The following is a 26,739-nucleotide window of genomic DNA, read 5'->3' as shown; positions in this document are numbered from 1 at the left end:
TCCCACAGCAGACACAAGCATTGCCGTTTAGATTGACTTGTCTTAGGATTTGTCACTGAGACTCTCAGTGTTCCAGAAAGAAGAGTGGAAGTAGGACAGAGCATTTGAATTTGTTAAGCACGGTGGGAATCCTGCCAAAGAATGATCTCTCAAGGACTGAAAAATTGACACATTAAGCTGACATGGAAAGAGCTAAAAGTGAAGACCAGGAAAATATAAATCTATATACATGGTAGCGCCTCATCCCAGTAGCTAAGATCACTAACAACTTAACCAATATAAGGACTTATTTAAAGAACAAAATGGCTGAGTATGATATATATATACTATTGTTTTTAAACAGCGTTAACTGCAGGCTGATTGATGTTGATGATGATGCCTTCCATATATGATTATTTCATCTGATGCCCCATATATCCCTTATGCCTGAGTAATGAAGTGCACACAAAAATAACCTTTTGGGGCCTTCACCATGTATTTCCATTCAGGAGAGAGTGAAATGTTTTATCACTTACAGATAGAGTGTTTGATTTAGAAAAGGCCTCATCTTGAGAATATCTTTCTTTTAAAAATGCCAAAAATTGTAATGCCTTTCATCTTTTAAGGACTAAGAATTTGGTACCTCGCAATGTTATATATTCTAAGACCTTATTCCCAAAAAGCCATGTGACATGTAGAAATCATATTGTTCAGGAGCACTTAGGTGGCTGTGTTGCCGAGTGTCTGTTTGCCTAGTGTGTTAAGATGTCATTATGGCAGGCTTTACATGATTATAAAGTTAAATCTACTTACAGAGACTTCAACAGAGTAGTGTTGTTTTTTTTTTTTTTTTTCTATCGACTAGAAAGGGCAATGGTTGCTGAAGATACGCTGCCAGAAAAACCTCTGCCCAACTGGAGACAGCATTCAGCTGTCTAAATTCAGGGAATTTGGACAGTCAAACCATCGCTCTTGAGGGCTTCCCAGGTGGCACAGTGGTAAAGAATCCACCTGCCAATGCAGGAGACGCAAGAGACATGAGTCTGATCCCTGGGTCGAGAAGATCCCGTGGAGAAGGAAAAAACAACTCACTCTAGTATCCTTGCCTGGAAAATTCCATGGTCAGGGAAGCCTGGTCAGCCACAGTCCAAGGGCTGCGAAAGAGCGACATGACTGAGCACACACACACACCCTGTAGACTTTGAGAGCCATCAGCCATAGAAGTTATGGGCCAGAGCATCTTAATAATAGAAAGACTTAATTCATGGGCAAAATGCCAATTCTAATGACTTTAAATCTTGATGTCCTGTAGATGCATCTGTTTTTGTGTGTGAATGACTCTGGCTATTAACTATCAGAACAAACTTAATCGAGTTTCATCTGTTTGGATATCATAACCAAAACCTGTGAGAACATATCCACCAGAAAATTTGATATTCTACAGGTACAGGAAGGTTAGAGGTGCAGGATTAAGGGCAGAGAGCAATGTAGATTTAGAGCAGTAGCATCAGTGTTCCGGATATGCAGAGTCTTCAAAAAAACAAAAAAACACTCAAAGCAAGGAAGTTGAGTCTCTCTACATCTTCCTTTGAGAACAGCCCAAATAATTATTCTGTTTTTCAGTTAGGGATTATTCTTGTGAGTAATTTCTAATGTGTGTAAGAGTAAAAGATTCTTCTGAAGTGGCACAATTCAGTTGGGGTTATTGAGGATCAACCCTAGGGAAACCTATTTAAAAAAAAAAAGATGCTATTGTGATCCCGTTGTGCCCTAGCATCTGGCTGCCTTTAATTGACAGAAAGATGGGGTTGACCCTGGAGTGGTACTCACTACATTAGGTCATTCGTTGCTATAGAATTATTTAGTTGGTCTACTTCAGTCATTATTCGCAGACGTTTATTCAGCGCTTAGTCTTGGCCAGGCATTGTGCTGAACACACAAATATGAAAGAGACCTTGTTCTGATTCAGCCTCAGGTTTGAAGCCAGATTTCCCACTAAATGTATGTATCCTTCCTTCCTTTGCTTGTCTCTACCTGAGTTTTCCATACTCATTTTTTTCAGACATGGTTATTTCTCCTTAGGAGAGTGATAGTAAATGAGATAACATTTTCTTTAAATGAACTTTTTACTATATTGGTAATTTGGGGTGAAGCTTCCTAATTTTCAAAAGCTAATATCTGACTTTAGTAAAGACAGCATATAATATACTGGGAACTAGATGGTCAACTGACTCTTGGTGAAAAAAGGGGAGGGGGGCAAAAGTTTTAGAACATGGTAATCAAAAACCTGGAATCTAAATTAGAGCAAGTAACAAATTCAGATCTCACATTTGGAATATCTTACTGCCCATTTGGTACAGATCTGTACTCTGGTTATCTAAAACTACACATTTTGAAAAACTAAAAAGTCTATTAAACATATTATTCTGAAACTGCAGCAGTTGACATCTCTCATGTGTTGCTGGCCAGATTTAAAACCGTTTAACTTACTTGAAGTATTGGTTCTTGTACATCTAAAACTAATATACTGTTATATGTCAGTTATATCTCAGTCTTAAAAATTTAAGATAAAAAAAAAAAGAAATTTATTCCTGCTCTATTTTCTGAAGATCTGTGATTTATTTAAAATTGTTAGCCTTAATTGATAGATAAATTGGACTTTATCAAAATTTAAAACTTTTGTGCTTCAAAGGACACTATCAAGAGACTAAAAGACAACCACAGAATGGAAGAAAACATTTGCAAATTGTGTATCTGATAAGAGACTTGCATCCAGAATATGTGAAGAACCCTTACAACTCAATCATAAAAGTGTTGTATTGGCCAAAAAGTTCATTTTGGGGTTTTTCCATAAAATCTTATGGGAAAAACCGAAATGAACTTTTTGGCCAACCCAATAATTATGGGGCTTCCCTGGTGGCTCAGATGGTAAAGAATCTGCCTGCAACATGGGAGACCTGGGTTCAGTCCCTAAGTTGGGAAGATCCCTTAGAGGAGGAAATGGCAGTACACTCCAGTATTCTTGCCTGGAGAATCCCCATGGACAGAGGCTCCTGGTGGGTTACAGTTTATTGAGGTCACCAAGTAGGATACGACTGAGCAACTAACACTTGGTAATTATGTTACTGGTTCATTGACTTTTGATAGTCCTACATTTTTTGGTGTTTTCTTGGGATGGATGTTTGCTCAGCCGTGTGGAAGGAAGACAGTAGGGTAAGAGCTGACCTCTTTCTGATTTTGCACAAGTCTCAGTTCACCCCTGCAGCTCTCATCAGAGAGAGCGGTGGGGGCTATGGGACTGGGTCTCTAGGCTTTTGCAGCCATGCCCAGCAACCCCTTCCAGCCTCCTCCTCCAAGAACCCTGTGCTGCCCAGCCGCAGGGGCCTGTCCTCTTGCTCCCATGCTCCGCAGCCCTTCCTTCCCCACGATGTTCCAGCTCCCTAGATTCTGCCCTTCTCACCCCTCTAGCCACCCACCCACCTAGAGAGACCATCTCAATTCTAGCGTCTTTCCACAGCCTTTCTGAAAAATCAATGTCACCTTCATCTGAGTGCCTTGAATTTTTCGTATACCCCTGAGTCAGCACCTATATGGCGTTACATATTCTCGTTTGTTGTAAGTCTGTCTCCTTAGGTAGACCCTGAGCCCCTTACGGCCAGACACCACATCTCCTTCACCTCCTTAGCTTCAGCTGAAGCTCATTGCCCAGCCACAGTAGGTGCTCAGTAAATGTCTTACCGATTGAACTGTTAGACTGGGTGAAGCTTTGTCTTTAAGAGAAAGGTGGGGAAAGTGGTCCCAAAGTACCTGGAAGAAAGGGATCTGACTGTATCATGTACATTTCAAAGTGAGGCAACAGAAATGTGGGCTGCAGTAAAGGCACTTTGTGTTGCTCAGGGAAAGGACCGGGTGACTACACAGGTTCCCAGTCTCAGCCTTCCCTTCAAAGAAATAGATTCCGATTGCCAGCCTCTGCCATCATGCCTGGAAGTGATTGTATTTGGGTTCGCATATCCCACACCTTTACATGCTTGGGATGCAACCATCTGATACTGACCCTAAATCATTAGCAATTGACTCTCCATCCCCCTCAATGTACTTTCCATCTAATCGGTTCGCTGCCAGCTCACAGCCTTCAACCGCATGCCATTGGAATGATGCATCTGACTGCTAGCTGCTTTTAACCTAGTTCCACTTGAACTCGAGTCTCTCTTTTGGACAAATTCAACCTTATTCCAGTCACCTTTGCGAGCCAAATTGATGAATTGAGTTTGTTGCTTTGATTTCTCCTTTTTGATGAACCTCCTTCCGGTTTGTTGTTTTGAATTTTTATTATGCTTGCTTTGTTTTCTTTCTTGCTCTCCCTTCTCTCATGTTGTTCTCTCCATTCTTCTCATTGGAGGCAATGAGCCGTCCAGCGGCCGGAACTCCCCACTCCCTTACCGGCCAGACAGCCGCCCTCTCACTCCAACTTACGCTCAGGCCCCTAAACATTTCCATGTTCCAGGTAGGAGCTGACACGGTCTGTGTCTTGGTGTCCTGTCACGGTGTAGAATGTAGCCTTGTCGCTTCTGTCTCGTCTCCATCTCTCATGCTCTGTTCATTGAGATGCACACAGCTGATAACCGCTAAATTGCAGTGTCTGACCTAGAGGGCCTTTCAGGAGCTGTGTATGGGAAATGCCAGGATTGTATTGAAAGTTTCAGTTTTCTCTAAAATTTGTAAAGTAGGGTGGGAGGCAGAAGGTAAAGGAAGGAGGGTTGAATCGCTTTATTTTGTTGTGACTAAAATGTTAATTTTACCCTTATATTGGAACCTTCTAAGCTACCACTCTGTGGCTCACTGTCATTGACTATCACGATGGCAATCTGGTTATCTTCTCATTGTAAACATTGAACCACAGCGTTCTTGAAAGTACTTTTATTTTATCTGTTTGTCTTCAGTGTGAAGATTCTTTCTATGGGCTTTTCAGAGAGCTGTACAATTGAGTCATTTGGAGGGTCTTTCTGCAATGTATAATTAACTAACCCTCCATAGCCCGCAGAGAGATCTTGCAATTTAGGCTTGGCACTCAGCTTTAGTGTCATGATGCAAACAGTAATTTGCCACCAGGAACTGGAAAAGTTAGAACCCATATCAATATCTTCATGTTTCGGGTCAGCTCAATTTGTGAAGGCAAGATTGGCCATCAGAGGTCATGTTATTATTTTTCCATCCCAAGTATATTGTTTTGCTTCTTTTAGCTACTGAAAGTAGTCTAATAAATGACCGCTATGTTAATGTTAGCATACATATTTGAAATCCGTATTAGTTTTTCTCTTTTGAGAAAAACTTAATAAACTTAAAAACTTAATAAACAAAGTTCAATAGGATTCATACCACTGAGATACGACTGCCTTTTTAAAAAAGAAAAAGCTTCATCAAACCTTGAAAATCAGTGTTGTACATTTGTGGCTTTTTCACAAGAATCCAGTACCCAAGGTCCTGGGGAAACCTTTTGAAACCTCCCAAGTATTTGCAGTCAAAGTGAAATGGTTGTATAATCAAATGTGGCTCTGTATAAAAATGTGAATAATATATGGCATCTCTTTTCCTTTCTTTTTTTTTTTAAATTTGGCCTGTGCACGTTAGGATTTTGTCCAACATCTTGTCAATACATCAGATTAGCCTTGCACGTAAAAACTGTTTCTGTGTTTTACAAAAAGGTACTCTTAATTTTACTTCATCGCTTTCCACTGTTCCACTCATTAGTTGAAAAGTAAATTGAGCTGCTAGTCTCTACTGGGAGCTCAATTTCTAGACAGTAGCAATTTGGGGATTTTCCCCAAACTGGTTATGTCTTCCTCACCATCACAGTATCTCCGCTGCTTGCATTTCTCCCCATTTTAACTCCACTTTTACTGAAGTGTGTATTTGAAATAAATGGCTCATGAGTGAGTGACATCTCTCTGTATCCTAAGATGTATTACAAAGGATTCCATGTCACATGCCTATAGTAATTCACTCATTTCTGTAATTTCTTCTTTGGTAACCTCAATCTTTGTAATACAAAAGTCAACCTTCTGGGTTATTTTTGTTCAAGAGTCTTCAGTTCGGTTTGCCTCTGGGTTGATCTGTTTTTCCCATCACTGAACAGGTTCCCATAATCACTCACCTTTGCTTTTCATTTCCACAGATCAAGGGATCAACATTTACCGAAAACCACCCATCTACAAACAGCATGGTAAAACCCACTTTCCTCCACGTAGCTTTTAAGTAGCAACGTCGGCTCAACTCTTTGCTGTCCTCTGAAACGCTCATCTGCTGTTGCTTTTGAGAATCAAATTGGGGTGTCCAGCATGTTATGCTTTTACGGTCTGCTAAGATGCAAATACTGTAAAGTTGGTTTTCCTAGACAGAAAACACAGCCTTTTTCTGAGCCCATCAACATGTATCATTTCACTCATATAGGAGGGGAAGGATGGTCACACAGTCATTCACAAACACCCTCACAAGACTTTTTTGGGGGGAGTGGGGGATCAAAGAGCTTAACCAACCTCTCTGATAATTTTGATGAGCTTGCAGTTTAACTAATTAAAATTAGTGAACACTAGCTATGTAAAAAATTCATTTGACCAAGGGAACTCCCTGGTGTTCCAGTGGTTAGGATTCCACGCTTCTGCTCCAGGGGGCATGGACTCAGTCCCTGGTCGGGGAACTAAGATCCCACAAGCTTCACAGCCAAAAAAAAAAAAAAGAGAGAGAGAAAATGAATTAATTAATTTGACCAAGCCCCCATCAGCCTGACTGTCCAGTTCCCCAGTTTCTGATAGGGCATGCAGACATCTGCACCCTGTGGTAGAGTGGACCGGCCTCACGCTGAGACACAGGCCCTGGCCTTGGTCCCAGCTCGTCATGTAAACCGTTCCGAGATATCACAGATGAAATTTCTGTCCCTCAGTCTCCTCATCTGCAAAAGCCAGTGCATGAGGCCAGCTTGTCTCTGAAATTCTTGCAAACTAAGAACCACAGACGTGGATCTAGAACTGTGTTTCCCTTTTCTGGGAATATAGAATTTTTAAACCCAGGAAATAGTATTACCCTTTGCAAGTCACTATTCCCTCGACCATTTTTAGGTCTCTATGGATTCCGCTGCTGTAAATCTTCATGAATAGGTAGAAAGCCAAGACTTTGGGTGATTTCAGAAAATTGTACCCAAATTGTGCCTGGAAATTTGAAGGCTGCCTTTAGAATCCAGTTGACATTAATGTATCCTGAAGGTTTAGGATGACATGAAAAGCAAATAAAGTTGAAATGCAAAGAGGAAAAAAAATTCAGGGCAGCATTATAGGGGAAAAAAGAGAAAATAGGTATTGTAATGACTCTAGGACTAGGTTTTTTTTTCTTCATCTGTGTTTTTCTTTTTTAGGAGTTTACACCTTGTGCTTGCTTTTTTAAGTTTGTTAACATTGTTTTTGTTTGCTTTTTTATGGTTTAATGTCTTCTCACCCACTCATTAACATGTGAATGTTTACTGACTTCACCAATTCTAATGCGTAAGTACTGTTTGAAGTCTGGGTTTTTTTTTTTTTTTTTTTTTTAATTTAAGAATAAGATTCCCAGTTTGATTTATCAGAAACTTCATTTATTTAGAGATTTTTTCTTTAAATACTAAAATCTCTAAGACCCTGCCTCTCCAGACAAAAATAATCAAATAAGATTTAAAGAGATTGGATAATGTTAGGTTATTTATTTGGAAGGAATTGACTTCTTTTTGTGACATTGACTTTATGCTTTACTTTCTATCAGTCTATTGGAATTAAGAGTAACACAAGCAGAGGGGTACATCCAAAGGACTTTCTGCAAGAGAGCAGTTCTGTGTGATAGAAAAAGATGTCATACCACACCAAAAGCTGATGTCTGTGCTCTGTGCATTTCGAAAATGCTAGATTTAAATAAAGTCACACTTCTCATTCTTTAACACGCTAACACCTATTATCCTTCTTTAAGAAGAGGATATACAAGGTAGTGTTTTCCAAGCTGATTTTATTTTTTTTCCTCATAAGATTAGAGATTAAGAAAAATACTGTTCCATCCCTGACTGAGAATTTACCCCGTTTTAATATATGGCAACCTCGATCAAGTTACTTAACCAAAATGAGACTCAGAGGTTACTTTAAAAATGACCAATTGGAGCTGAAAATTTAAAAAGTTACTTCCAGATTTAAAAACCTTTAAGCTCCGGGAGGGGGCCCAGTTGTATCTATGGTATATAAATACATATTATTAATACATTTAGAAATGTTTAGTAACATCCCAGATCAGTTTGCAAAATTAGCCAGAGTCAGAGACTGACCATTTAGCCTGGCTTGTTTCTGCGATTACATTTGGGGCTCTAAGCCAGTGACCCGTCCTGTAAGCACAGCCATTAAGCACACTGTGAACCAATGGTGCTCCTAGTCTGACTTTGTTGTTTTAAAGTTGGATGACTCACTTGTATATGCAGACCCTTGAACAGAATGACCAAATGGGTATGGCAAACCTAGGTCTCAAGGCTAATTCCTGCAAACTGATAGTGAACTTCCTGCTGCCATTTCACCTGGTACTCAAGGACACATATATAATATGCAAGGATTAAAATGAACCGGATCAATTTTTTTATGGCTAAGAAGCCACAAAGATCCAAAACCAACTCTCTTACAATCAACACCTACAGTCAAATGACAGTGTCAGGCATTTTACTTACCTCTTTAATTTCAAATTACTAATTCAAGTTTCTAATTGCTCTAGAAGAGTACTGTCCAATGGAACATTCTGTGATGATGGGAAATGTTCTTTAATTTTGCTGTCCAATACAGTGGCCACTAATCACAGGTTGATCACATAAAATGTTGCTAGTGTAGCTGAGGAACTGAATTTTAATTTTATGAATCATTTGGTTTATTTAATTGCATTAATTTAAATGTAAATAGCCACACGTAGCTCAAGCTAGTATTGGACAGCACAGCTCTAGAACAAGGTTTTCTCAGATGTAGAATAGATGTGGAGTGACGCTTTGCTTCTGGCAGAACACAAGGAAGATCAGTTGTCACCTAGGCACTGTTAGTGACTGGGCGATTGATAATGGTGATAAGCAGCTATCTGGAGTTGACACTTTGGCCAGAGCACAAAAAAGCAATGTCAGAGGGTTGTACCACTGTGGCCTTGCAGACTGAGAGCTAAGCTGCCCCTGATTCCCATCCAGATGCAGCTGCCTTGGCAGCCCAGAGCAAATCTTCGGAAGACATCATCAAGTTTTCCAAGTTCCCAGCAGCCCAGGCTCCAGACCCCAGCGAGATTCCAAAGATTGAGACGGACCACTGGCCTGGTCCCCCCTCACTTGCTGCCGTAGGTATGCCACTGTTGCAGCTAAGCCAAATGGACGGATTGCTAGGAGATTTCAAAATGAAATGCTTAAAAAGTATGCAGGGAAATGTGTAAAGATTTTAAGAAAAGTATGACCAAGAGGTAGAAGAGTGAAAACAACTAATGTAGTATTAAGATGTGTGCAGAATACTTCCAAGTTACAAAAACCCAACCACCAGAGCCTTACGCTAACCAAACCCAGCAAGGGGCAGAACTGGTCTAAAACAGGTGTTTTGTGTGGACTCTCAGTGGTTGTTGTAAAATCAGTAACTCTTTTGAATGTAGCTGAATCAAAGCCTCCTGCCTTGAACTTTATTCTCTATAGTTATAGTGAGTGAATTTACTGAGTGTCCACAGAAGCATGACTTCTTTGAATTAAATTTGTTTTAGACGATTTCTGGGTTGTAATTAAAGTTCTTAACAACCAGTCGTAACACTGAAGCACTTTCATTTTTCTTGCCTGATCACGTTCTCCATTACTAAGAAGGGCTGTTACGGAGTAGCAGGTGTTCTGGAATATTGCTCGTGCAAAGTGACATGATTTCACATCTGTCATTTCCATGACTTCTGTGCTAATGTCACATTTGAGCTGTTTCATTCTTTGCTTTGAACCGCACATTTATGCTTTAAAGTTGTGTCTCTGTCTTTACTGTTTTGTCATTAGTTACATCACTTGACCCTAAAAAATGGTGTCGGCAAACTCATAAGCTGCTACTGAAAATTTAGTGAGTCAACTTTACAAAGATATGACTGTATTATCATATTTCTGTTGACAACCTAAAGGCCTTCAATTTTCCAAAACTCCCAAATTTTCCTCATCCTATTTTGTTATCAAGTTATTTTTAGAATAACTTTTACAAGCAATATAAGTGGACTTTAAAGCAATTGATAGTTATAGAAATGGTTGAAGGAAAAATCTACCTCCTTGGTTCATTATTCACATGTATTTTATACATTATGTTGGCTTAAGGTGTCTCTATTGCTAGTTCTTGCTGACTTTTACTAGTGTAGATGAAAGAGAGAAAATTCACATTGCCATTTAAAAACTAAAACGATCATCAGCTTTTTTCTGCTAGTCCACATCCTTCAGGCAGTTCTTAGGGCTACTGAGATTCCTGGTTCAGTCACGTTGCTTAGTGGGGACATTAAACAGCTAAACTTTGGGGAAGAATTAACATTTTATTGTTATCAACTGTCATCAGTAAATAGTTTAAAGCTCTTTGGGTTTCCAAAATGAAGAAAACTTCTGGTCCATTAATCAAAAGGATGAAGACAAACTATTAAAGTTTATTTTGATTAGATTAGCAAGCTTTCCTGTTTCCTCCCACAGCCAGATTAATCCAGGCAACGTAGGAAAACAGTAATTATCTTACTTTTCCAACCATTCAGACAGATTCCTCCTTTCTACCCCAGCTCCTTCTTTCCAGGAAGCTTAAAATTTGTACATTATCTGCTATATTATACTGAAATAAGTAACTTCATAGCTGCAGTAACCCTTTTTATGGATCCATTCTTATAAAACTTTTTTGGACCATTTTCTAAGAGATAGAAGGCAAGGAAACATTAGAGACCCATCCCTTAAAAGAAAAAATAAAGCATGCTTTTTAATAAATTTATTGAAAGTAGAGGGCAGGGTGATAGTGTGGTGACAAATGTAAATATTCAGAAAAAGGGAAAACTGTAAGATTGTCAAACTCCTCACAAGAAAGTGAGTATCTTACCTATTTGATGGTAGCTAGATGAATTTGGATTCCTCTGTGTTTGAACACGGACCCCAGGGACATCAAAATAATAACTGTCGATGTCCCTCCCACCTATTATGGACACTCTGGCCGTTGGCCAATGGGATGACTTAGACCCAATCATAATCGCAAACCAGGTTCTAAGTGAGCAGATCGGATTTGTTCCAGGCCAAAATTCGCACCTTACTGAATCACACATTGCACTGGCTTGTCAAATAGGGCTCCCTGTCTCAAGAAGCCAGGCAGGGGTGCTGAATTGGTGGCAGGCTCTTTTTTTTTTTTTTTTTTCCCTCGTGTTGTTCACGAATGCTGACGACCACTGCTGACTTTGCTCACCTGACAAGTTGAGCACAGGTGCCCTAATCCCTTGAGACCCAACCCCCCGTCCCTGGGGCTAACGTGAGAAGTTGTGTTTGCTGTGGAACTAGGAGCTGACACCAGACGCAGATCTAGTGGCCGAGAGGAAGAGGATGAAGAGCTTCTGAGACGCCGGCAGCTTCAAGAGGAGCAGTTAATGAAGGTTTGTCCCTTAAACGACTTTGCTGAAGCCTTCGGTTCTGCGGATCCTTGTTACGGAATGATGACTGTGGGCGAGCCACCAAGATGAGCAAGAGGTAGTCCCAGACCTCTTGCTGTCCGGTAGGAGAGACGAGATGGGCACGTAGTGACTTTAAGGCAGAACATTTAGTGGGTTCTGGAAGAGAGCATGTGGAGGTTGGAGGTCAGATGGGCATGGAATACATATTAGTGCTTCTTCAAGGAGAACGAGACTCTGTGTGGGGTGTGTGGGTATGGTACCTGTGTTGAAAGGATGCTAAAAGGCCAGGCACAGCCCAAGTGTGCTTCAAGGCAGTACAAAACCTTCCTTCCCTCACGCAAGCTGTGCTGAAGGAATTCCCTTGGAACAGAGCATTTCTCCAAGTCTTTCTTTGGACTCATAGGACCTTGTGTGTGTATCTGGGCCAGGAGAGAGAGATAAAGTGGACTCTCACCAAAGCACCCTCATGATAGCCTCTGTCTCTAGCATAGGCCTGCAGCATCCCAGAAGACCAAAGGAAGGGTAGTCAGTTGTAGCCGGGGGTTGGGGGAGCTGAGAAATTGTAAACTCCTACCAACAAAGATTATTTTCCAAAGATACTTAATCATCTGGGGAAAGCACATATACTAGTTGTATGGGGATACAAAGTTGCATGTATTATGTGATCCCTGTTTTGTATGTTATGTGCATAGAAAAAGATTGCATGGGGTAGGTCAAAATGGCAATAGTGGTTATCCCTGGTGGATTATGGCCTGTTCTTTTTTCCTTCCAGATTTTCTAGAATCTGTACAATGAGCATGCATTATTTTTCCCCTATTTTTAAAACAAATCAGTATAATTTCTTTTTAAAGGCTGCTATCCCTAAGCTTCCCTTCCCACGTCAAAAATATGTACACCCTCGCACACTGCCTCTTGAGTTTCCCTGATGGCACTTTGGGGGTAAGGGGAGGGTGCAGAGAAACGAGAACACTCTTCTGATGTGGAGCCTGGCTGAGGACAACCAAGCCTTGACATTGAAGACGCCAAGTGGGGTTCAAGGTCCAAAACCTGGCTGACTTTTGGGGGAACCCCCAGGCTTGGGGACACTATGCTTCAGGCCTCTTTAGAGTCAGGACCTTCTTGCAGGATCCACTAAAAAGAAACTACATCTCCCTGAAAGTGACTGCAGGCTCCACTTTCATTTTTTTTTCTCCATGAATAGCTCAACTCGGGCCTTGGCCAGTTGATCCTGAAAGAAGAGATGGAGAAGGAGAGGGAGAGCCGGGAGAGGGCCTCCCTGGCCGCCAGTCGCTATGATTCCCCCATCAACTCAGGTGAGCAGCAGACCCACTGCCTTCCCTGAGCTGGGAGCCGGCCACCTGCCTGTGGGGAACCTATCTTGACTGTTCCAGCGCTGCTCCAGCAAAGGAAGCATGACAGTCCTTTGGGGAGGAACCCTTGGAGGGTGTCACGAACCAGGAGGGGTCAGGTTCCTTGTGCTGAGTCTACCTTCTAGAACATACATCTCAATCCATCTCAGAGGGAAGTGGCCAAAAGGAAGTTCTTAGAGAACAGAATTCTTTTTTTTTTTTTCCCCAATGTTTTTGTCCACACTCTGCAACATGCAGGATTTTAATTCCCTGACCAGGGATCAAACCCATGTCTCCTGCCTTGGGAGTGCAGAGTCTCAACCACTGGAGTCCCAGAGAAGTCTGAGCACAGAGTGCTTTCTAACTGTAGAGAGCATGAACACTATTTTCTAAATATTTTCTATATTTTCTAATATATTCAGTGTAAGAGCTGAGGGCTAACAGTGATTTTTTGATACTTTTGAAAGAGATTACTCATCTGCTGGGCTGAAATAGTCTATCAGTAATTTTCCCATGCTTACACTTATCATAAGCCAAATCTCTTTCAAGCTGTAAAATTTCTTCTCTCATGTTCTAAACTAGTGCGTAATTTTCTCTCCTGAGGATTCCTTTAAACATGTGTTTAGTATTTTCCTATGCAAATACTTCTGCTAAACATTACTTCATGTAATTGTCACAACATACCAAGAAGTACATGATATTATCATCCCCAATTTGTAGATCAGGAAACAAATTCAGGAAGTTTTAGTTACTTACTCAGTGTCACATTGCTGATAACTACAAAACTAAGATTAGGAGTCCAAGTGTTATAACCCCAGAGCCCACACTCTTAGCTGGAATGCCCTCCTACCTCTCATAGATGCTGACTGGTATTGATCTTAGATTAGGTAGCTTTCTAATCTTTAGAGTAAATCCTTCCAATTCTGCAGATCTGTTCTCTAAGAGTAAATAGCACTGCATCTACATGGGTCAAGCAGTGAAGACCTTAAAAGATGGAATACCAGGCCCGAAGATGCAGTGGTGTTAAGTCACAGAGCCAGAATTCAAGCCCAGGTCCGCTCCCTCCAAAACCCAGCAGTATGAGGCATCCATGCTGCTGATCGGTGGGACACCTTTTTTCACAGGCCTTCCAGGTGTCTAGCAGTGGCTGCCCAGTAGATCCTGGTAACTTACATGTTGGCCTCCAGATCAGTTTTCACTGTCATACCAGCCAGGGCTTGGGTCTATGCATCCCAGTAGCCCTGGGTTCAAATCATTGCTCAGATCTTTACAAGCTGAGCAATCTCAGGCAAGTACTTAACTTCTCTTGGTCCCTATTTCTTCTCCTGTAAAATGGAAATAATATCAGCATTATTAGGATTGTGTTGAGGAGTCAGAGATAAAGCGTGCCAAGCATGTCTTTCTTCCCAACCCCTCCTTAATAATGTCACTGCCCGCCCATTCCCTGTATCACCCAAATCTGGTGGTGGTTTGCCAACATTTGAGCCCAATATGAGGCTTCTCAGGTGGTGGTAGGGTTAAAGAACCCACCTGCTGATGCAGAGACAGAAGAGATGAGGGTCTTTGTTTTTTTTTCCTTGTCTAAATCTTCTGTTCTGCAGAGTAGAAGACACACTGGCAATTTCATGAAAGAATTACAGTTTCAGTTCCTAACAATTGCTTTTTTAAATCTTTCTCTTATTCAGCTTCACATGTTCTATCGTCCAAAACCGCATCTCTCCCTGGCTATGGAAGAAATGGGCTTCACCGGGTAAGATTTCTCAATGACTCGTTTCTGAGTTTCTTCCCTCTTCAGTTCTGGTTGAAATGTTGACGTACTGTCTGAATATATCTGACAATATGATCTCAGCGTTGGAATATAATGAAAATTGTAATCTCTCTGGTCTCCTGGTAAATCACTTTGAGTTACAGGCAAAATAAAATATTTCTTTTGAGAGAAAGGGAGATTGACTTTAGATAAAACAATAGGCTATACAAATTATTCTTTTTGATGGTTTGTTAAGTTATTGGCACCAATTTTAAGTATGTTTGGAACAACTTATGCATGTGAATCTATGTTTTTAACTTTGTATTTTATGAGATAAGTATATCCCATGACAATTTAACATCTGAATTAAGATATGCTGTAAGGACAAAACATATCAGAAGTACAGAAACCTTCTTACAAGTAAATCTCACCAATAGTTTTTATATTGATTGCATGTTAGAATGATAATATTTTGGAAGCCTTGGTTTCAGGAAAATATATTAAAAATTTTTTAAAATAGCCTATAGAAGCTTGTGGGAAAACTGGATTGTGTGGCAAATTTCTACAATCAAGTAAAAAGTAATTATATACTGGAGCCCCCATCTCTGCTATAAAATGATACAGGAAAGTTTGTCTCAGCCTCGCTCCCCACAAAGCATAGAACAAGTGTAAATTGTGTAGCTCTGATGCGGAGAAATGTGTTTTTATTTATCAGCAAGAGATACTTGCTTACTGAGGGTCTGAGCAGTAGCATTGAACATACACAACAGAGCCCAAGGATTTCATAGAAGAAATATGTAGGGAAAGTAATGGCAGTCCAGCAACTCAGCTTGGAAGGAATTCTTAGGATTTTGTAAATCCTTTCTTCCCTTCCACCTGACCCCAAAATGAGGACTGTGAAGCGGGTTTTCTCATGGTGTGTTTCCCCTCCTTTCAGCCCGTTTCTACAGACTTCGCTCAGTACAACAGCTACGGGGACGTCAGCGGGGGAGCGCGAGGTGAGGCCCCAGCGCGGGTGCCGCTGACCACGCCCCGGTGGGGTGGGCCGTGCTGTCGCAGCGCACGGGCTGGACTGGGTGACATCCTGCAGTCAGACCACGTCTGTTCGTGAGCCAACATGTCAGTATCTCTACAGACATGAGACGACACGAAGCAAGTGTGTAGGAAGGAATTCACTGGCCCTACTATGTGCTGAGCACTGGAAGTAAAGTGATAGGCAAGCCGTGGGTCTGTCTTCAGAATGCATGTTGCAGAGACAGAGAGAGAAAGAGAAACTCTGAGATAGATGCTATGATTGGACATGCAAAGAAAAGGGAGCCACATCTTCAGGGTGTCAGCTTCCATGAGAAAGGGTATTTAAACTGATAGCTAAAACTGGGACAGGCATTTCCTGGCTTTAGGGAGCAACCGGGCAGTATGGGCAGAGACCCAGAGCCCGGGGAGAGCATGGCTCATGGGGGCATGTTTGGAGAATTGCAATCGGATGTAATCTCTGTTTATGTTTCTGTATTTTTCTGTGGTTCTGCCCCTTCTGAGATTTTCTTTGTCTTTCCTTTCCAGACTACCAGGTATGGACCCCTGTGTTTCTCAAGTTGGCTACATGGGCAAAACAGCCTTTTTCCCATCCAGACGTGCTCTTCTGCTACTCCAGAGAAGAGTTTCTTTTGAGAAGACCCTGATTTTTGGTTGATCCATCTCATCATTAGTCCACAGATGTGAGGAGCCATGAGCAGCAGGCATGCCTGGCACCCACATCAAGCCAGTCCTGCAGGCTTTGCGGACAGGGCATGAACCAGGCCAGATGTTGAGGACTCTCTCACTCTGCCTTGGAGAGTCTTCTCCAGGGTGGAAGTGGCCCAGCATCAAGGGTTCACACATGTACAGCTGTTTTTTCTTTTAATCATAACCACTCACTCCTTGAGGCCCTCTCCTCCTCTTTGTGGTCACAAATGAAACCCCTGTCTTGGCCAATAGGAAAGAGCTGCTGTGTGTAGTTTTCCCTTAGAACCTAAACCTAAAATGATGATGGAGTGTGAGAAAAGGGGAAAAGTGCAAAGAAAACTAAAACTAAAAAAAAAAAAATAGTCATAGACTTGGCAATTCTTTGATGTACCATATACTTTCATGCATGCAGTCTACATTCAGGGATTAGTGAATAGTTATTAAGCCAGGATCTTTCATCAACTGGAGTATAAGAGGGCAGTATTCCCAGTATCCTTGTTTTTGTTCAGCAAGGAGCTCATTTGGAAAACTCCATGGTAATTAAGATGACACAGCTGTAAAATGGCGGTGAGGATTTGAGACCCAGACAGGGAGGTCTGGGAGCCCGCCGAGCTCTCCCCCAGCTCCCCACACTGCCATGGGCTCCTCCTGAAACCTGCTTCTCTGTTGCAGACCCTCCCAGATGGCCACATGCCTGGAATGAGGATGGACCGGGGGGTTTCCATGCCCAACATGTTGGAACCAAAGGCAAGCGTGGCTCTTCTTCTCTTTCCTCTCACCTGGAGATGAAACTGATACGAAACCCCCGAAAGACTTGATTTTCTATCTTTTTCAGTGCTGAGACCCGCCTGGCTCCAGCCTTGTCCATTAGTCAAGCTGTATCATAAAGCATCCTTCTGTCCCCTTGGTTTTGTCTCACCAAGCCAGCAGGGTTAAACCCTCCCTGGGTTTGGTGCTATGTTCACAGTGAGGTGCCAGCACTTCCCTCCTGTGACCTTGGTACTCACTCAGCCCCTGCCACGAGCACAGCAAAGCCTGCCCAGTACCACGTGGAGCAGCTGCAGCCCACCCCAGATAAGATGACCAGCATGTCCCAACTTGCCCAGGACTCTCCTGGTTATAGCACCGAAAGTCTTGCATCCTGGGATCCTCCACAATCCCCAGCAAACTGGGATCATTGGTCGCCCCAGCTCTAGAACATTCTGTGACTCTAGAGGTGTCCAAGGGCTGTGCCCCCTGGTGACCATAACTGGGAGTTATTTCAGTATGTCACCCACTAAATCACCGCTGCTGGGGCTGCATGGCTCCCTGGTTTCACGAGCTGGTCATGGAACAAGATTGTTGAGCCCAGCAAAGGTGTCCTGCCATATACAAACGTGTACCTGTCATTTCAATTCTCTTCTAATCTCTACCTTCATACCCAGTATATAGAAAGTGGGGTCCTTTCACTCAACCACGCCCTCCAGAGGCCCAATGCCACAGAGACACTGGTGGGGATTGGGAATGTGTAAGAACCTGTCCCTGTCCACTGGAAACTCAAGCAAGGAACACCCATCACTCCAATGCTCTAATCATAGTGTCTCAGAAGCTCTGCTTAGGGAGTCCTAGGTTTTAGGTAGCTTCTGCTTGTTAATAAAAGAGACAGCTGTGTTCTAGAAGAGGTGTTTTTCTTTGCAGATATTCCCATATGAAATGCTGATGGTGACCAACAGGGGGCGCAACAAAATCCTAAGAGATGTGGACAGAACCAGGCTGGAGGTAAAAAACAAAACTTGTCCCAACTGTATATTCCTGTGCATTTCCTGTGACTCTCTGCTAAGAATTGTTCCAGTTAAGGCAAAAATGAGAAAGGATCAACCTAGGTAAAACTAACTTTGGATGAAAACCCAGATTTGTATTTAGGAGATCAGCATAAAAATGGTAAAATACAGAAAAACAGCCCAAGAAATGCAATATGATTTTAGTCATTTTGCTTAGAAATGTGGGCTTCCCTGGTGGCTCAGCTGTAAAGAATCCACCTTCAGTGCGGGAGACCTGGGTTTGATCCTTGGGTTGGGAAGATCCCCTGGAGAAGGAAAAGGCTACCCACTCCAGTATTCTGGCCTGGAGAATTCCATGGACTGTATATAGTCCATGGGGTTGCAAAGAGTTGGACACGACTGAGCGACTTTCATGTTCGCTTTCCTTAGAAATGTAATGTTGCCAGAATTTAGTGGGTGGTGTAGAATGGCGTCTCCACCACATTTCAGATACCCCCAAATCCTTATCTTTCCCTGAGCCTGAGTTGAGTGCTGAGATTAGGGAGGGAGCATTTGATACAGAGATGTGTACTAGACAAGTGTCTATCTTGACTGTTTCCACATTCCTGGATGAAGGCTAAGCAGGGTACACATACCTAAGCCGCCCTCCTTAGATATGGGAGACTGATCTTTGTACTTTTCCATCTGAATGGTTTTTAAGAAAAACTCTGGCTGCCAGTCTCATAAAGTATCGTTAATTTTCCCTGACAAAAGGTTGTACCTTTGTATGTGAGCTCAGGCTAGCACAGAGGAGAAAGGCTGGATCCACTATCCCAAGAGAACTTTTCTAGACGGCACAAGAGATTGAAGTCCATAAACCAGGGCTTCCCCGGTGGCTCAGTGGTAAAGAATCCGCCTGCAATGCAGGAGATGCAGCAGGGGCCATGGGTTTGATCCCTGGGTCGGGAAGATTCCCCTGGAGAAGGAAATGGCTACCCACTCCAGTATTCTTGCCTGGAAAACCCCATGGACAGAAGTGTCTCGCGGGTTACAATCCCATGGTGTCACAAAGAGTCAGACGTGACAGAAGACACACATCTTCATTATCAGTTGACCAAGCATCCACATGAACTCCTGTTGCTGAGTCAGGAAAAAGCCCCAGGGCTCCCAAAGGACCACCCTGGCTGTCTCTCTCTGACTTTCTTATTGCTCTGGTCCATTTTCTCCACATCTACTCAGCATTCCACTGACCTGAAACAGAGTCGCCTCCAGCATAATGAATTAGCTTTCCGTGCCCCATCAGCTTTCAGTGTTATGATAATCATCAGTAGTACTCCACTAGCTCTTCTTTTTGGTAGGAGGGGTGCCTCACCTGACCCATCCAGGTAAGAACTGCTGGGTCCAGTGCCCGCTAGGAGGCCTCAGAGATAAACTCCTCTTCCATCACTCTGCCTTGCTCTTCAAAACAATTACTTGTTAACTGAAGAACAGCTCTTGAGGCCACCCAGGTGGCCAGCAGGACTGACCACTGTTCTTTTCTCCCATCACAGCGCCACTTAGCCCCAGAAGTGTTTCGGGAAATCTTTGGAATGTCCATCCAGGAGTTTGACAAGTTACCTCTTTGGAGACGCAACGACATGAAGAAAAAAGCAAAACTCTTCTGAGTCCCACACGTAGACAGCCATTAGGAGAAGGACTGACCACGGCGGGGACACATAAGATGTTGAATTAAGGCCCAAACTTGATTGGAGCATTTGCAAACTATAGTCCCTCAGCAACAGCCGAAAGGGAAAAATCTGATTAAAACACCCATGAGCCAAATATGGGGCCAGCCCATGGCCACACTCGCCCAGAAGCAGTGGGGTAGAAATGTCTGTGTTTCCACGCTCGACATTAGCGTTCACCTGTGACCTTTTTCCATCACCTTGTGTCCACAACAGGAGCTACTTCTTTCATTTTCTTTCAACTGTTATCCAACAGTAGTGCGTCTGTATGAATAAGAGCCAGCAAGTGCCCTTAAGATGCCGCATGGGCAAGCAGTTGTAATAATTCCAAAGTATGAATATATTTATCTTGTAGCGCCTTGGCTGAGAAGCAAGAGCCCGGGGACAGGTCCACGTGGCAGCAGCCTTTGCCTCTTTCCTCACTGGCCTCCTGCAGTGCTGCCTGGTCCTCCGCGGGATGGACAGCAGGGTCAGGCTCCCCAGGAGCTCTGTTTCAGTAGCCACCAAAGGCATTTTTAACAAGCTCCTTATTCCCTACTGTTTGCTAGGACCCAACTTGGCAAGTTACTTAGCTGTTGCTAAAAAAAAAAAAAAAAAAATTAAGAGGAAAAAGGAATGGATGAAAATTCTCCTTGAACCCTTTTCTACTTCAGGAAGTATGTTCCTCCCCACCAAGGACAAGAGCTGTCTCAGCCCCCAGCCCTCCACTCTCACAAAGAAAGGAAAGGGAAAGATTGTCTCCTGATTGGCCCAGTTGGATACTGTTAGATGAGTTTGGTCCAAAGGCCATAGCCCTCTTGACCAAAAAAAAAAAATTCTGTGTCTTCCCAATGCAAGTTTCCCAGCCCAGCTTCCTCTTCTTTCTATCCAGCATCCTATATATCACACCAAGCCCTCGATGATTTTGAGTTCTTTAAGGTCTTTTCAGTAGTAGGCTAAGGAAAGGCATGTTTTTCTCTTTGAAAGCTCTGAAACTCAAGGGCGACGGCCCCCAACTGATTTAGTTTGGTCTTTTCAGCTTTCTTGCCTAGCTCTGTTGACTTCCTGATACGTGTGTGTGTGTGTTCGTTCGTGTTTTCACTCACCCATGACAGTTGGGGGAGTCTGCATGTGCTTTTAAATTTCACTCCTGCTTGAAGGTTTGTCCTACTCAGCTGCAGTTTCTAGGGGACATTTGCACAGGTGCATGTGACTCAAAGGTCAAGAGTGAGGCTAACTGCATCCTGGTCATCAGGTCCCTCATGGAAAGATGCTGGTGGTTAGAAGCCAACATATTCCATGACAGATGTAGCTCAAGTCAGCATCAGACTGAAGACCGAGGCTTTGGATCAGGCTGGGAGGAGACAACAGCAGAACATCCCACCAGAGTCCTCAAACTCAGCAACACAAGATTCACATTGGGGCCAAGGATTACACCCAAACTTGCATTTAAGACGCCACCATGGTTCCTGAAAGCCTCTGGCTGAGACTTGAAGGTGATGTCAGATACACGTAGGAGGTTGTCACATTTATTTGCATGCTTTGGAGAGCTGTTTAAGAATTTAAACTCTTATTTAAAGCCAAAGGAGAAAGCATAGGAGGTTGTCACATAAATCCTCATGCTTTGAGGGCTCTGTTTCAGAATTTGTAAACTCGATTTTAAAGCCAAAGGAGAGAACCTGTATATGCCACTAATTATAAAAGCTTAGAAGTTCTTCCTGCTGGCGCCAAATATTAGAATGAGTTAGTAGCTGATACCAGTGGCAAAAAGCAAGAATATTCTTTCTGACCTTGTGCTGAAGAGCTAACTTGTGACACACTCTAGAGACTGGGTGTCTTAATGAACATGACAGTTGCTTAATTATTGCATTCTGGGCTCTTCCTGACCTTTGCTAGACACTGAATGTTTAAGGACTGTGTGTGTGTGTGAACATGTGCTGGACCTACTAATGTATTTAGCAAATGGTTCTGATGAGGTTGATGTGAGGAAACCAGCTCCTCCTTGGACTGAAGGCAGACCATGGCTCCTTCAGTTCTGTCCCTTCATCTGTTTGGTTTGTTGCCTTTTGCTTCATTCAGTACATCCACTGGCCCATCTTCTCTCTAACCTCTCCTGCATGGGCAGCCCTCAGCACCTGTGTGTCCTGATCCTCGCTTCACTTTGGCAAAGTATGAGTGGGGAGACCACAGCGTAGGCCCAGTGTTTCCCTGCCTTGACCAAAGACACAGATGGCCGAATGGATCCCAGGGCTCAGCTGGAGGAGAGAGATTTTCATGGTGGAGATAAGAAGGGCCCTCAGTGTTTTTCACTGGCAAATGAGTTAAAACCCACATACTTGCAGATCAAATGTCAGTGGAAGAAAAACCCCAATGATAGTTAAAGAACTGAGCCCTAAGTTTGCCCCCACTAATGAAACTTTACTTTTCTTCTTACTTTTGAATTCAGTTCAGCATCCTCCTTGGGTAAGGGGAATGCTTCTTTCCATATCAAATGTATTAGCTAATTTAAACTATACCATGCAAAAAACTGCCTTGCCAGAAATGCCAATGGCTTCCTGTCTGTAAGCAGAGAAGTGCTGCTTTCTGAAGTGGGGGCTCCCCAGCCCCGCTCCCCAGCAGAAAGCTCCAGGCAGAGTGATGGGTCACAGCACAACCGGGTTCTCCCAACTGCCGAATCAAATCAAATCAGGGGGCTACAACATCCTATCTGTTTCGTTGAACTGAGCTCAGCATGCTTGTCCCCAGAACGTCCAGGTCACTGCACAGGAAATCAGTGTTCTCTGCCTGAATCCCGCCCTGCATAAAAAATTCCAGTTCTTAACACTGTCAAATTAATGAGAATTGTTTACTCTAGGAAAAGGAAGTATATGCATGGCAAGCTTCCCTAGTACATACAGAAAGGGCTACATTTTTGAGCATTGGACTGACTAGTGATTCTTGAAGCATAGGCTGATTGCATGAAGAGGCCTCTATAGTTACATGAAAGTCAGCGCTTCCTTTAGAGTTTCTTCCAGAAAAGCCAGGTTACCATTTAGTCTTTGGGTGTGATTTATGTCGAGACACAAAGAGCATTTGGAAATTTGTCCATCTTGCTGGGCATCTATCTCTTGGTTTGGGTTCATTACTAAATGTTCTTAATGTGACTTCTTTAATCACTAAAGAGAAACTGCCTGTTCTCAGAAACCTTGAACAGAAAAGCTAGCGTCAGTGGGTAATAAGGTGCAAAGAAAAAAAAAACTTCTCCCTGTCGAGTCCTCAGTCTCCCCTCTTCTTCCAGTTCTGTTGTGTCCAAGCTGAGTTTCCTCTTCCAGGGTGAGGCTAGAACTATGCCTTTTTCAACTTCCATCCCCTCCATCTGTGATGTCAATCAGCTCCACTAGGAAAAGTCTTGCTGGAAATGTTTCTTAAACTTTCACCTAATTTCTTTACACTTTAAAGCAAACACCTTTTTCTAAAGAACTGCTTCTCAGATGATTATATAAAATATATATGCTTTTGCAAGTTTAAAAATTCAAATTCACTTTTGACTAGATAGGTCTTTCTAAAAACTCTTTAAGGCAAACTTGGTGTTAGCGTTCTCCTGTGTGTTGAGGGGCAGGGGACCCTCCTGTCTGTAGGCTCCCAGAGCCTTCTTTCTGACCGCCGGGAAAGACGGTGGAAGGAAGATGAACTTTGTGCCATTAGCCCTTCTGTGTCCTCTGCAGGAAGCTCAGTTTTTACAAATCATCTTGTCTGTATTTCCAGTCACTGTTTAATCTGTACTTCCTAGGCCAGACTTGATTTTATCTGACTTATTAAGATTATTTCCCTTTGATAAAACAAGTGTTTGTCAGGATACCCTAAAACTTACTCATTAGTACTCCCTTTTGAAGTACGTTCTATAAAAAAAAAAACACCAGATTATTTCAGGCTTGAGATTTGCAATGACACCTTATAGTGCTGACGTGCATTAAGGGCACTACCCAATTATGCTTTTTTTTTTTTAAAGGATAATTGCTTTTCAGAATTTTGTGGTTTTCTGTCATACATCAACAAGAACTAGCCATAGGTACAACCATGTCTCCTCCCTCCCGGATACCCCTCCCAATTATGTTTTAATGAAAGAAAGAGAAACTTTGGTATTAAAAAAAAAAAAAAATCACTTTCTGTTTGCTGCCAAGAAGCAGTGGGGAGATGGTGACTGACACACTTTGCATGTGAATCTTTGTGTTTTTCATTTGGGACAAGTTTCATTTATGACAGACTCGAAAGGGGGAAGTGGTCGGTTTAAGCTGGAAAGCTCTCTAAACAATCTGCTTGTACACAGCAAAATTAAAGCCAATCTTTTCTGATGCTTAGTGTAATGGAGTGGCAATTGCTCTCATTAAATAAAATTCTTCCCCAAAGAGTCTCTCCCAAGCCCCGAGTCGCTCTCCGAGCCCCTTTGGCAAAGGTAGAGGAGAAGCCCGCATCCACTAACATTCAGAAAGGCAGGGAGCTACTTAGTGATCGTATACGTGTATGTTTCTTTACTCTACAGAAGAGGAGTGTCCAAGGGGTTGGTGTTCGTTTGGGATGTTCTGTACAGACCTGTCCAGTAATAAACGTGTGGTTTCTGTGAGTTGCCGACAATCCTGCATTGAAGCTTTTGCAGTTCTTTCATTTTGAAGTTGGGTTTAATGGAGTTTTTTTTCAAGTGTTGGAAGGCATACTGTTCTTCCTGCCTCCCCTCCCCTTCCAGAAATATGAAAGCAAATATTTGGAAGAACTGCTGTTTAAAAGATGTATCGTGTCCCCCGTGAAAGTGTGTGGGTGTCTGTCGGTGTCCTGAGTGCCGCGCGCCAGTGCACAGAGGCGGGGGTGGCCCTGGGCCCGAGCTGCTATGCTTGTGATGCTGACCTGCTCCGCGCTCCTGTTGAAATCAGCACCTGCCTCCCCTGCCGCTGTCTGGCCTCACTGTTATCCTCACAACTCAGTGAATAAAGTGTGTGCTTTATTCGTAACTGCCTCCACGCCATGTTTCCTTTCTGGTTCCCTTGCTCCCTTTAAAGGTCTGTCCCATTTGAGAAAGTGCCAAAGGACTTCCCTGGTGACCCACTGGTTAGGAATCCATGTGCCGGTGCAGGGGACATGGGTTCAGTCCCTGGTCCGGGAAGATCTGACATGCCAAGACAACTAAGCCCATGCTCTGCAACAAGAGAAGCCACCGCAGTGGGAATCCCTCACACCACAGCTGGAAAGCAGCCCCTGCTTGCTGCAACTAGAGAAAGCTAGTGCAGCGTCTAAGTTGTGCAGCCATAAATAAACAAAAATTAATATCCTTTGACCAAGAAAATTTTTTTTTAAAGTGCCATTCCAACTTCTCAAAACCAAAACAAAATCAGAATCAAAGTCCTGGGAGTGCAATTTTATCATCTAGGCAGGCAGGTTAGAGGGGAAAATGCATGAAGTAGCAGTGGTATGTTACAGGAATGTTTGCCCAATAACCCAGACCATATTGACCATGTCAACTAAAGGAAAAAAAGAAGGTAATAGAGCTGCTGCTCTGTGCTGGTCTAGCTGTTGTTTAGTTTTGCTTGAGACACAGAGCAGCAGTGGTCTCATCACTGAAGAAAGGCTGGGGATTTGAGGTTGGAGGACAAGCGCTTACGTTCCTCTAGGAATTGACCACATTGCTAAGAAGTTAGAGTGCAGTGGGAAGGAAACATTGTTCAAAACATCTTTGACCGCCACTGCATTATCCAAGAAAATCTTCAGGATTTCGATAGTTATCTTCACTGCCAAGATTTGGGGCTTGCCGGAAAACATAAGGATATATGTATACTCACAACGGCCTCTCCAACTATAGCCTCCCTCCTATGTGTCTAACAAGCCTGGTGTCTTACTCCACGTCAGCTGCTGTAACAGACCACAAGACACAGGGTGGCTTGAACAGCAGTTATATCTCACCGTTGTAGAATCTGGAAGTCCAAGATCAAGGTGGTGGCTGATCCAGGGTTGTGCCAGGACCCTCTTGGTTTTGTAAACAGCCATCCTTTAGTTGCATCTTCACATGGTAAGGAGCAGACAGGAAGCAATCTCTCTGACATCTCTTCTTATAAGAGAACTAATTCCACCAGGTGGCTCCACCCTTGTGATGGAATTACCTCCCAAAGGCCCTGCCTCCTAATACCATTCCCTTGGGTGTTAGGACTTCAATCTAAGGATTTGGGGAGCACACAAACATGCAGTCCCCAGTCTGTAACACAGGCCCAGGGGCCCGTTGCCCTAGCATTCATGTGGATCCTCACCTGGAAGCTGGAAATGGGTTATTCTCAAGGCGGTTGGCAGGTTAGTTGGCTACTGTGGAACACGGGTCAGGAGGCCTGGGCTCAAGGTCTGTGTTCTGCTCACTATTGCCGCAGCCCACACCAGCATCACCACTCGGGTTGGGTCGTGGTTCACACAGCCAGTGTCAATCTTGAGTCGAGATGATCTTGAGTGCCCTGTGGCATGGGCCGCCATGGATCAGCGCTGCATCAGAAGTTGACTCACTGATGGGTCCCCCTTGCCTGCCCACAGCGGAGCTCAAGCTGGTGCTGGAAATCCTAGGCTTTTCCTGACTGGCCCTGGCCCCGCCCACTGCGGGTCGCCCCGCCCACAGTTCCCTGGCCACTGTGCGGCCGCCCTGCCCACAATGTCCTGCCCACGACGCCCCGCCCACTGCTCGGCCACCCCTCCCTCCTTGAATCTCGCCCTCCAACTCTTCCAAAAACACTGTGAGTTCCCTGAACGCACCATGCCCTCTCCGCCTCTGCAGCTTTGCCAAGGGTATGTCTTCTGTACGAGGTCCAGCTCTTCTAGGCGGTGGAGAGATG

General features: G+C 43.3%; 1 protein-coding gene and 1 long non-coding RNA gene across 7 annotated transcripts in view; one reads left to right on the top strand and one right to left on the bottom strand.

The window, feature by feature from the left end:
• ABLIM1 (actin binding LIM protein 1) overlaps positions 1-24,889 on the top strand; it is a 330,589-nt gene extending 305,700 nt beyond the window's left edge. For 4 of the 6 annotated variants that reach the window (XM_055560659.1, XM_055560657.1, XM_055560656.1 and 1 more), the window contains exons 14-21: positions 4,382-4,486; positions 6,155-6,202; positions 9,203-9,349; positions 11,534-11,625; positions 12,845-12,956; positions 14,678-14,742; positions 15,677-15,737; positions 16,300-17,080. In XM_055560659.1, coding sequence (XP_055416634.1) covers positions 4,382-4,486; positions 6,155-6,202; positions 9,203-9,349; positions 11,534-11,625; positions 12,845-12,956; positions 14,678-14,742; positions 15,677-15,737; positions 16,300-16,418 — 749 coding nt within the window. In that variant the 3' untranslated portion in view covers positions 16,419-17,080. Of the gene's footprint in view, positions 1-4,381; positions 4,487-6,154; positions 6,203-9,202; positions 9,350-11,533; positions 11,626-12,844; positions 12,957-14,677; positions 14,743-15,676; positions 15,738-16,299; positions 17,081-17,133; positions 17,209-18,138; positions 18,220-19,750 lie in introns of those variants that run through there. The other 2 variants (XM_055560661.1, XM_055560660.1) reach the window with 2 other exon arrangements.
• On the bottom strand, positions 11,635-26,494 carry LOC129636910 (uncharacterized). The gene is made up of 3 exons (XR_008707198.1): positions 26,173-26,494; positions 25,832-25,928; positions 11,635-11,799 (listed from the first exon to the last, which is right to left on the bottom strand). It is a non-coding gene; the product is annotated as an uncharacterized LOC129636910 (long non-coding RNA).
• Positions 26,495-26,739: the final 245 nt, after the last annotated feature.

The sequence above is a fragment of the Bubalus kerabau genome, chromosome 22, assembly GCF_029407905.1.
Source record: "Bubalus kerabau isolate K-KA32 ecotype Philippines breed swamp buffalo chromosome 22, PCC_UOA_SB_1v2, whole genome shotgun sequence".
NCBI classification, from domain to species: Eukaryota; Metazoa; Chordata; class Mammalia; order Artiodactyla; family Bovidae; genus Bubalus; species Bubalus kerabau.
The sequence above is the reverse complement of the archived record's forward strand: the minus strand, read 5'-3'. Positions and strand labels throughout refer to the sequence as shown.